This window comes from Melospiza melodia, chromosome 12 (genome assembly GCF_035770615.1).
Source record: "Melospiza melodia melodia isolate bMelMel2 chromosome 12, bMelMel2.pri, whole genome shotgun sequence".
NCBI classification, from domain to species: Eukaryota; Metazoa; Chordata; class Aves; order Passeriformes; family Passerellidae; genus Melospiza; species Melospiza melodia.
Genome location: NC_086205.1, coordinates 14,139,008 through 14,151,080, shown reverse-complemented (window position 1 = coordinate 14,151,080; position 12,073 = coordinate 14,139,008). Strand labels below are relative to the sequence as shown.

Here is a 12,073-nt window from a genome sequence, read left to right as displayed (position 1 = left end):
ATAGAGTATAATTGACCCTAGTTAGTTAGTCAAGAAGGAGAAAGTGATGCAAGGTTTCCTGTTTATCCAGTCTTACAAAGACAGTGGAGCAGAATCTTTAAAGGCAAGTTAATCACTTCAGTATTAGATCAAAGCACAGTGTCTACTCAATTATTACAAAGTATTGCAATCACTGCAGTGGAAAGTTACCCATCAAACCATTATTTGCAAGAGATTGATACACATTCAAGAAAGGATAAAAAAAACCAACACAGAACAAAAGGACTATTTTTGTATGTCTGTGTATCTCTTCAGATGTTCTCCCAGAGAAACTGCAACCATGAGGTACAGCAAACAAAGTTAGATGAGGCCAAAGCTTCCCTTTCTTTAATAGCTACTCTTTTTAAATAGAGCCAAATTCTACCCTCTCTCTGGTTTAGTGGGGTTGCATGAAAGATGTCACAACAGAGTTACTAAAAAGGTTTCAGTGCAGAAGAAAAATCCAGAGGAAACAAAGAGGGTAAGTGTTTCTACTCAGATAAAACTCGTTACTGAGAAAGAAATCATCAAAATCTGTCCTAGAAGTGAGGATATAAAAAGAAAAAAGGTATTATACAGGTGGAATTGTATGGTGGAAGATTAAGTCAAGCAAGTTCTACTAAGACTGATATTTGCCAGCATGAGTTGAATTGGGTGAGGCTAAAGGTTTATCTTCAAAAGCATCTTGAATCTTCCATCACTGCATATTCACAATAGGACTTTCTCTCTTTTTAAGTTCTTTTTTAAATTAGTTTATTTAGTCAAAAAAGCTCTGTATAGGAGGAGGGCTAAGTACAACCTCTTCCCTAGTGTGCTGAGTATGTTTGAGTGCAAAACATGCATTTAGCTTTTATTTCTTCATTTCCTAATCAAAAGGCATAATTTCACTGGGTAGGGTTGAAGTAATTTAGAATATTTTTTAGGGCTTCTGATATTTCAGACAAAATAACACCTCAGAAATTACTTCAACATCGAATAAAACAAAAGTATAATGTAGAAACAAACTCACATTTGGTATTTTAGCACATCTTTTCCTTTGAGTCTTCATCCAGCTCTGATTAACATTAGCTTCCATTACTTACCTCATTAGGCAGCACCTTCATCAGTGCTTTAAAAGTCTTCTAAAAGGTTATTTGGAGATAAAGCCTGCAGAAAATTCTACACATGGTAGGATTAACCATGGTATATGCTGACCATGCCCTTCTAAATATAAACTCTGGTTAGAGAAATGGAGAGGCTCTTCATGCACTACATTACGTGGACTCCTCTCTGTGACCTCCAGATGTCCTGATTCTCCCTGGCTCACCACATAATAGTCATGTAATACTAACCTTGATGGACTACATATGAATAAGAGGCTATTTTGAGGTTGTAAGTGCTTCAAATTGTAAGGTTCCCTGCACACTATCCCACTGCTGGCTTGGGAGGAGAATACTCAAGTCAATGTAATATGTATGGAGCAGTCTTTATGAAAGCCCAGGCTGTCCTCAGAGATCATTCTCCCTGTGAGGAGTCTGCCTTGGAAATAAGCAGAAGACTTAGATCATTAGCAATGAGTTCCATGAAAGTGGCTGCTAAAGCATTAGTGTGTCCTCCACCAACAGCCAGACAGCCCAGTGTGCACCAGGACTGTCAGTGTTGAATCACAAGCAAAGCCCACCTGCTCCTCCCAGCGTGGGCTGCCCCACTGGGCCATAAACCCAGTGGGTGTCTCCCAGGCAGCCAGGCCACAGCCCAGAGCTCCCTGAGGCCTGAAAGCCTCCCACATCCCTGAACGTGGGGAGGCTGCAGCAAACTCAGAACGTGTCAAACGAGCCCTGCTGCTGCTGCAAGGCCAGCAGTTCCCAATCAGCAGTGGATGCTGTCGTTCTCTAGACACCATCTGTTGCAACAGCTGCTGGTGGCTTTCCAACAGCCTCTTTAGTGCAGGTTTGAAACTGATTGCTCTCAGTCAACCACCCCTTCTTATCTAACCTTCATGAGAGAGACTGAAGATCATGGTCACTCTGGCCCTCTACCACAGGGCACGCAGTGGCATTGACTGGCAGTCTCACTGCCATATGGGACTGAGACAGGATCACCACAGCCCTCCGGGGAGTGCCTGCGTGTGTGGTGGGCTGGGAGCAGGACAGGGGTGGGTGTTGTTCAGCAAAGAGCCCCCTCCCCACTGCCTGCCTCTGCAGGGATGCAGCGCCCAGTCCAGCATCTGGCCTGTCTCCTCTGTGGCCTCTCTAGTGGAGAGCAGCACCATGAGAAGCCTGACCTCTACCAGAGGCAGAGCAGCTTCCACTAATCCCCAAAAGCCTTTCCTCTCCTGAAATCCCACACTGCAGAGCCCACAAGGAGCTGGGCCCTGCCCACTCCTGAGGCTCCCTGCAGGCAGAGCCCTGTCAGTCCCTCCCCAAGGAGTGTCCCTGCACTCCAGCATGCACCCCCTCTAAAACACACGGGTACCAGAGCATATTAGGCCTGTGGTCTGAAAAATGTCTTTTGTTTAATATTTTGCTCCCTATGTTGGCTTCTCAGCAGTGTTCAGTTATGCTTATTTTCTTAGCAGGTCTCCTGTGTAATTTTTATAAAGATTATAAACAGTGTCACCAGTCTGCCCTACTTTTTAATGAAAAATGCATTGAAAATCACTTTCAGCAACACACTTTTAAGACTTTATTTCTGCTAACTTAAAAAACTTATTTCTGATTGCCCCCTTGTTCAGAAGATTTTTCACATTGTTGAGATTCACTACCAAATAGAAGATTTTAATGACAATCTTTGGACAAAGCGTTCTAATTACACTTGGCCTCAGTTTATGTCATGTGACCATGCACATATCTGAATATCACCATGTAAAATGTACTTTTGGCAACCGAGAGCTATTGGATGTTTAAGACTATCTGAAAACAAACAAAAAGGAAACACGTTGAAGCAGCAGAGAGCAATCCCTTAGTCTGCCTCCTACCTGTATCTGCATTACTGGTGCAGGTGCATTAACCTTTTATTTCCTTCAGATGTCTCAAGGAAAAGTAACATCCGTACAGCGCTTTCCCCCGTATTTTTATATTCCGATTATGTAACTGTGCTGCTTGCATAACCGCGACAATAAGTGTAGGATTTGTCCAAGGATCAACACGGAGCAGCTCCTGCCAGCCGTTCCCGAGTGTCCCTCCCAGCCGCCCCGCTCGGAGCGCGCAGATAAGGTGGGTGCCGTGTGTGTCAGTGACGCTCACCCCATGCAGCCCGGCCGGGAAGGTTTAGCCTAAAATAACGTTTGCATTCACTGCATGAGATAATGTCACCAAAGAAATCAGGTCTCAGCGGCCTTACCGAAGCACACAGGACAGACCGCCACCCAGCTGCCACCCGTCCCCTGTCTGGGTGTACTTCCCCGCTCTGTCGCGCCGCCGGGGATCCCCCAGCGCCGCGGGTCCGTCTCCCTTTTCCCGGGGCTCCCGCCGCACGCGCGGGCGCAGCCGCGCTCGGGGCTGGGCGGGCGCCCCGGTGCCCCCTTTGTGCTTTTTACAGCAGAACAGCCCCGCGGGCAGGCCCCGCACCAGGCAGTGCCAGTGCCAGTGACCCTGCGGCCGGGAAGGGGCGCCGCGGGTCCGCTCCGGCCACACGCCTCGCTGCGGGGGCTCTCACGGACCCGCCCCCCCGCTGCGGCCGCATCAATCATTAACGGCGGCTCGGGTGTCCAGCGCCTCCCACCCCGGGAAACCCTACCCGGGGCGGCGGGGGCGTCTCTTCCCGCTCCTCGGGAGCGCTGGATGCGCCGCCGGTCTCCAGTTACCGCGATGCCGGGCGGCGGGGCGGGAGGAGCCGCGGCGGTGCTGCCACTGCCCCTGCTGCAATGAGTGATGCTGCCGGGGGCGGCGGCGGGGGCGGAGAGGCGCAGAGCTACCGCGGATCCTTCGCCGGCGGCTGCGGGCGCAGCGGCTCTGCCTCGCCCGGTCGGCGGCGAGGCGGCGGGCCCGGGGCCGGCCGGGGCAGCGGCAGCATGCCGGCGGGCGATGGGGACAAGAAGGAGGCGGCGCCGCCGCCACCGCCTCGCCCTGCCACCCTGCTACGGTGGGATGAGGTGCCCGAGGACTTCGTGGAGTGCTTCATCCTCTCGGGCTACCGGCGGCTGCACTGCTCGGCACAGGAGTGCCTGGCCTCGGTGCTGCAGCCCACCAACGAGACCCTCAACTTCTGGACCCACTTCATCCCACTGCTGCTCTTCCTCACTCGCTTCGGGCGGCTGCTTCTGCTGCGGGGCGCCGGGGACGTGCCCTTCCACCACCCGGCCCTGCTGCCCCTCTGGTGCTACGCCTCGGGGGTGCTGCTCACCTTCGCCATGAGCTGCACGGCCCACCTCTTCAGCTGCCTCTCCCCGCGCCTCCGCGCCACCTTCTTCTACCTGGACTACGCCTCCATCAGCTACTACGGCTTCGCCAGCACCGTGGCCTACTCCTACTACCTGCTGCCGGGGCTGAGCCTGCTGGACGCCGGCGCCATGAGCCGCTACGTGCAGCAGCGGCTGGGCTGGCAGCTGGACTGCAGCCTGCCCATCGCGGCCTACCGCGTGCTGGTGCTGCCCGTGGCGCTGGCGCTGGCCGTGGGCTGCACGGCCGCCTGCTGCCGCAGCCGCGCCGCGTGCTGCGCATACCCCTTCGCCGTGCGCACCTTCGTGTTCGCCATGCCGCTCAGCATGGCCTGCCCCATCATGCTCGAGAGCCTCTTCTTCGACCTCCGCGCACGCAACCCCACGCTCTTCGTCTACTTCTACCGCCGCTACTTCTGGCTGCTGGTGGCCGCCTTCTTCAACGTCAGCAAAATCCCCGAGCGGATCCAGCCGGGGCTCTTCGACATCGTGGGGCATAGCCATCAGCTTTTCCACATCTTCACCTTCCTCAGCATCTACGACCAGGTACACTACGTGGAGGACGGGCTGGCTGAGTTTCTCAAGGCACCCCTGGCCGCCCCCACCTACCTAGGCACCGTGGGCTATATGCTGCTCCTGACCGTCTGCCTTGCTGTTGTGGTCAGGAGGTTCCTCAACGTTGCAGACATCTGCAAGCAGGACTGACCAGCCTGGCGACCCTCGGGACAGCGACCGCCATGCCAGTGACCCTTGGCCTGGAGGTCCTTGGGCCGATGACCTTCAGACTGGTGACCCTCAATCCAGAGCCACCATGTCCTGAAGGAGCTGTGACACCTGGGGAAACGCACCTGTGGAAGAGCCAGGTCCCTTTCTTGGAGGTTTGCTGGAGAAAATGATCATGGCAGAACTGCTCGTGCTCTTTAAGCTACTAGGTTACCAGGGGAAGCAAGCAAATGCTTACTGGTATGTTGCTGCTTAGAGTATAAGCTGAAATAATTTAGCTCTACTACTAGGAAGAATGCATGAATGGTGAATGCCACTTACTAATTTCATAACAATTAGGTCTAAACTAGCTCTGTATATACATATATATTTATATATCTAGCTATATATTTATTAGCTACATATATGTGTATATATATGTATACACCTGAAGACATTTGTGCAATGATTTCTCATAGACTTTTAATCAACTCCTATGTGAAATTTCCTAGCAGATTATGCACTGACATTTATCTTCCTCTCTGATATTGTAACAGGCCTTTGCAGCCACATACTGGATTTTAAATGCAAAGAAATCAATAGCTATCCATAGTTTCTAAGATCTTGCAGCCTTTTCAGCCAGGGAACAATAGATTTAAGAGCGAGAGGAAAAACAGCTGTGAATTATTACAGAATTACCAGTTAATGGAGAGACCTTAATTAGACAGACAGTAAGTGGTTGGTGTAGCCACTCGGATACTAAAATAAAATAGAAGGATATGTAAAATAACCGAACCAGAAAGGGGTCAAACTGGTTTGGAACGGGGGCAGAGGAAGAACAAGGACCCTGCATAATGGAATGGCTCTTCCCTCAGCGTGTCAGGAACATCTGTTGTGCTGAGGGAGTTGCTAAGGGGCCCCTTTATCTTCCTGGGTAAATCACCCCCAAACCAGTCCTCTAGAGTCAAAGTCAGATGCCAGACTTTCTATAAATCCCTGCCAAGCTCGGTGGGAGTTCTGTGGATGTAAAGAGAGTAACTGATGCATAAGATCTCATTCTGGATCTTTTAAAAAAACTACATGGAACTAGTTTCTGCTGCTCTTTAATTAGAGCACTGTCATATTTACCATCCTAAAATTAGTTGCAGAATACGATACTGCTGAATCCGAGTTCAGCACCTAAAATCTGGCTCTACAAGTACAGGATACTGGCACTTTTTTGTCATTCCCCACTTTTTCCTATTCTGATTAGTGGTGGCTGCAGCTGGATGTGTTGAAGTCCTCTTTCAGAAGCTTTGGGGGAGTTCAAAAACAAGAATTAGGAGGTGTTTTCCAAAGCAGTATCTTTTCAGAGCAACCCATGTATTATCCTTGTCACAGGACAAAGAGCTAAGTATAGATTGAATTTACTCTAGAAACATTTTTGTAAACCATGTGCAGATTTTAAGCAGGTGCATTTTGCGTTCGTCTGACAGAACAAGTGCAATAATGTTACACAAGGGGCTTACCAAGCGAAGTTCAGGTGAGAAACTGCTTGTGTAACCCATTGTCTAAAGAAGGGTGGTACTTCCTTAGCAAACCCTTGTGTCAGACTGCATAGTAGTGTAATACCTGTTTTACTCAGCTCCTATTGTAGAAGTGTATTTCTGCTTGGGTCTTTCCCATTTTCATGGACATGGCATCTGAATCCCACGACAATGTTTTGAGTCCAGTTCTCATCTTCTGTAAGACAAAGTCCCCTTTGTTAAAAATGGGAATATAGGAAGGACTGTAGCCAGGGATTATGAAGTCACATCCTTAAACATGGGTCAGAGTAATCACAGACCCAATAACTGATATGCCCTCTATCAATGTAACAGCTTTATGAAAATTTCTCAATTGAAGTGCATAAGCTAAGAGAAAATTACACTCATTCAATTTAGCTTTTATCTCAACCCATTTAAAGTATAATGGTTTGAATATTTTAGATTCTTAGCGAACGATGAAAATGGCCTAACAAATACTCTTTGCCAGCCACTATTCTGCTGGTATGTCATTTCTGGAAGGGTCAGATGTATTTTAAGGAGATTGACTAGAATTATCTGGAGTAGCAGTTCCCAAAGTGTGGCCTCTTGAGTTATTGCTGTTGGGCCATAAAAAACTGCCTAGCCTGTGTGAGTGGCTGTGTTCAGTTTTAATTTACCAACCTGCGTGAAAAGAAAATGGAAACTACATGAAGTATTTAAAATTTTACCTATTTTCACTAAGTTTTGTCATAAATGTAGCATTGCTTTCTTTATTTTCTTCATTGCTGCCAACAAAGCAGAAAATGATCTGCACCACTGGGAGAGGAGGCTGGTTCACAACAGTTATTCCTTGAAATGTGCTTTAATATTGTGAAAATCCTGAAAACTCACAATAGAAAGCCAGTGGATCAAGACCTTCAACCATGTCATGCTATGAATTTCCACAACTGCAAAAAGAGGCCAAAAATCTTTGAGATGGGCTGTATTCAAGTTAAAATAATAGAGGCATAGTAGTTAGAGCCCAATGACTCATCCAAACTAATTATGTAGAAAGGGTTTGCCTGGGAGATGCCACTAGCACATCCAACCAGCAATTAAAAACTAAGAAATAAATCTTAGGGATAGCAAACCTCAGCATTAGAAGGCAGCTCAGAAACAAACAGTAAAAGCCAAATGTAAAAGACCAGGCTTTCAAAGCATACTGTATAATGAATTATATTTGTGCTTGTCAGTCACAATGTAGAGGACATCTCAAGAGGCAATGTCAAAAATGGCTGTTGCTAACTTGTAAAAATACATTTGATATTTGGAGTTAGGCCACCCAGGGTCATCTATATATATCTCAAAGACAGATAAGAGAATAAAGTTTGGATTGCAACCAGCTGCAATTTTACTGGAATCTTACTGCTGTTACAAGAGTTGCCTGTGAGCCCCAGTCACACTGAAGATTGGTACCTGGCTCTGATATTAAGAATATTGCTTCATTCAGAAGTTTCTGTTGGCAGATTGTTTAGGCACGTGTATGGGCCTGAGCACCTCATGGAATTATTGTAAAAGCTGGTTGTAAGCACTGCTGGCTGAGCCACTGTAAGCAGGATGCTGAATCCTGAGTGAATGGCTACAGGGAGATGTGATTACAATTTAAGAGTTCTAATTAATGGATTTTTGTTTGTCTGGTTTTTGTTAAAAAAAATGTGACTACAAATTAAAAAGGTACAGTAAGTGTGGAGAATATCTAGGGAAATGTTACCTGAGTGTCTGTGTCTATTCAGTGAAGGACATGCATGCAGAAAATAGTTCCATTTGCTGTGTCCAATGGACAAAACTAATCTGAGATAAAAAGATTCAAATTGGAACAAGATATCTATAATTATAGTGCTTGAATTTGCTCATATAGAAGTGAGTCAGCATTTGTGTGACTTGTAAGGGTGCAGGATAACTTTCTGGTGTGAAAGCACATGACTGAAGAACATGTGTAAGCATGTTCAGAGGTCTCACCTGCAGACTAGATGCGTAAGGAAATCCTAGAAAACTAACTTGCTTGCAGAAATACGTGTCATAATGTTTTTATAACCTGCCATAAGGTCTACACTGTGGATTCCACAGCTCATGTTTAAAACCAAAAAGGCTTTTCAGGCCTTTTGGAGTAGATTCTGTACAGGGATGGGAGCACAAGGTGGGGACTGGAGCACAGGGAGGTGGCCCGTAAATGCCTGGGTGTCTTTCTGTGTTTGGCCAGCACTGACTTTCAGACTGACACACCTGTGCTGATGTGAAGTGACTGTTGCTGGGGCCACTTCCCAGAGTATTGGTGGCATAGACACCCTCCCTTGCATTCAGCATGTGCCTAGAACTGCAATCTACACTGGCATATATTCAGTAAGCCTGGCTTCTGGGCACTTCTGAGTAGCCTGTGAGCTTCCAGCTCATCTTCCTGTAAGATCGATGAACCTCATCTGTAATCACTACCCTGTTTTCTGTGGTGATACAGTATTTTTTCTGCAGTGTGTGTATTTGAATGTCACTATCCAGGGAATCTGTGAAGCTCTGAGCAGCCTCATTAGCAAGACTGGAATCTATATTTGGAAACAAAGGGAAAGGTTTCATCTGCATGCTGCACTTGTAGAAATGTAGCAGTTAACAGTAGAAGTATGTTCATATTTTTTTTTGCTAAAATGGTAATTCTGCTTAGTTGTCCAAGTGTAATGCTTATTATTTATTTGCTGAATCCAGCTACTGTGTCAGGTTTTTGTCAACAGTGCACCTGCAGGAAATGACAGTATGAAAGTTTTACTTCATGTTTAAGTAAACTCTGAGGCAGCACATTCATGGAGCATTATTGCACTAAACTCAGTTGATTACCATCCACATGCCTTACAGAAGCAAGTCATACCTGTAGTGATTGCCCAGATTAAACTGTTTTTTCATTGCCTATGAGCTTAAAAATGACCAAGTGGCCAGTAACAAGCTGAGGAGTCAGGCACTCCTGGGTTCTTATCCTTGCTTTGCCACTATCTGTTCTGTTATCTAGGGCAAGTTGTTTAAACTGTGTTCATTTTGAATGAATTTTAATTCATGTGAAACACTGGAATTGTACCAGGGTTGAATTTGACCCTTTGTGTCTCAGTTTCCACATCTGTAAGATGGGGAGAATATACCTTACCTACCTCGCAGGGTTGCTCTGAAGACTAGCAAATGTTTGTAAAGCACTTAAAAATGCAAACACCCTCCCAGGTGCTAAGAAGAAATCTTCCAGCAGAGAGAATGTTATATTTTCCATCATCTCACAGGGAGAGGAGCATGAACGTTTCCAGATTGTGAACTCTTGGGACAAACCCTTGTCATTGCCATACTCCTAGGATGTTCACATCCTGTGTATTTTTGGAGCTGATGGCTCCAGAAATTTCCACTGGCTCAAGTGGGGGGCAATCAAGACCCAGGCAGTATTAAACAGGCTGACTAAATGCTCTAGGGTCAGGAGTAAAGAGAAAACATAAATGACTTACATATGCTTTTCTTCAGAAATTCTCACTGGTAACTTGTACTGAGGAGCATTGTAACACCCACGAGGCCTCCTTGTTCATTTAACCATGGATTGTATTCCAGTTACTATGAAACAATGGAGCAGGATTTCCCATCAGTGTCTGTAAGATTATGATTATGTCTCAGTTGCCATTGGGAATTTTGAACTACGTCAAACTTCTTACCAGAGTAAAAAGACCTGAAGTAAATGAAGCTTTTAAGAAAAAAAAATAATTTGAGAATATAAAATTATATTGATCAAACAACGTTCTCTTTTTCCCTCCTGTTCTGCAAAACCAACTACATGGAGTTAATCTTATGGTTGAGTGAAATCTGAACTGAGATCTTTCGACCACATATATGTACTCCGTCAAGAAGCCCTGAATAATTATTCTACTATCCCACTCTGCCCATCAACTGGAAGGGCTGATACAAAAAGCACCACTGACAAGAGGACCATGTTTTTTAGAGCTTTTCTAACTGGCAGCAGTAGCTGAGGGAAAAAAAAAAAAGACTACATCAAAGGGTTTGAGTGATTTGTTAGTCAAGGCTTGTACCTTTAGAAATTCTCCCAATGTCCAAGTATGTTCCTAGCTTCTGTTAGACACCTCTGAGTCAGGGCTGTATCACCAACACTCAAGTTACAGCTGAGACTTTACTCTCTCAGATGAGATGTAAGATGGTAGTGTCACATGCACTGAAAGACACTGACCTCCATTCAAGACACTTAGTGTCTTGGAGCTGGGTGTGGAATTAAGTTAAATAATTTTCACATCTTGCTTAGACAGATGCTGCTTCATTCCACTGAATTCAGTAATAAATTATTGACCAAGACAAAGGAAGCAGGCTTTTGCTTGAAGTTGCCTGGAAGGGAACACCACCAGCAGACTTCTGCTTTCAGGGCATTTGCTTCCTGGGCCGTACTCAGAACATGGAGGATTCTGAAGTAGGGCTTTGCTACTTCATGGGAATGCCTTAGGATTTGTGGCTGTAGCTGGGGGTTATTAGTACAGAGAAACAGTTTATAGCAAGTCAATTCTGTCTGCTAGAGGTTCAAGCACGCTTTAGTAGGAGGTATCATGTTTAAGGGGCTGTGCATGCAATGAACAAAGTGTGACTTTTGTGTGGTTCTGTTGGGAGGGTTTGAAAATTTACTCTTTGTACACTTTTGGATGCTGACTACTGTATATGTAATGACTATGCATTTTTAGCAAAAAAAAAAGGGTGTGATCTATAAATAAAGTTGATTCTGAATTCATTTTTGCAGAAATGCATTTATAAAGGCTTTTCTCATTTCTTTGTATAATTTACTGTGACACCTGTAGGATCAGAAATGTGTTGAATGCAGTTCTCTTCAAACACAGGTGATGTTAGCATGAGTACAGGAACCTTCAGTTCTTACATAGGGGCATAGGGGTGTTGGTATTTCTGAAAAAACTATACTAGCAAAAGTATCATTGCCATTTTGTTTCTTTAATATTTCAAAGCAATAAAATAGCATGCTTTGCCATTTTAGTTTTCTGCTAACTAATTATAGACATCCCTGTTACATTAAGGTCTAATACATTAATATGTATTAGAAGATTAGTGTTCAGTGCTCCCTGAAAAATCATAAAATTGGTAGCAATAGCAGTGTATAGAATCAGCAAAATATTGACTGCAAAATGAAGAGGTCTCTTTGGCATCAAGTAAAGTTTCCTATTTGGCAGAGTAGGATGGCAAAATACTGTTTTCAGTCCAAGTCAGGCACTAAAAAGCACTCGGTGAACTGCAATTACATAAAGTGTCTGCCTTAAGCCTTTTCTGTCAAAATTCAGCAGGACAGGATGTATCCCAGCATAATTGCAGGTTCCCCCTTATAGGAACACAATGGAGAACTGTAGGATCTTCTAGTTAAGGTGTGCAGAATTCCTTCCAAAATTCTAAAATTCTTGAGATTCTTATTCACAGACTTTGTACATCCTATTTG

The 12,073-nt window shown here is 45.4% G+C and overlaps 2 protein-coding genes across 3 annotated transcripts in view; one reads left to right on the top strand and one right to left on the bottom strand.

Moving 5' to 3' along the window:
- Positions 1-12,073, bottom strand: part of U2SURP (U2 snRNP associated SURP domain containing) — an 87,152-nt gene that overhangs the window by 46,221 nt on the left and 28,858 nt on the right. The gene's annotated exons all lie outside the window — the stretch shown is intronic.
- On the top strand, positions 3,848-11,362 carry PAQR9 (progestin and adipoQ receptor family member 9). The gene has a single exon (XM_063166928.1). The coding sequence runs from the start codon at positions 3,863-3,865 to the stop codon at positions 5,078-5,080; it is 1,218 nt and encodes a 405-aa protein (XP_063022998.1). The 5' UTR covers positions 3,848-3,862; the 3' UTR covers positions 5,081-11,362.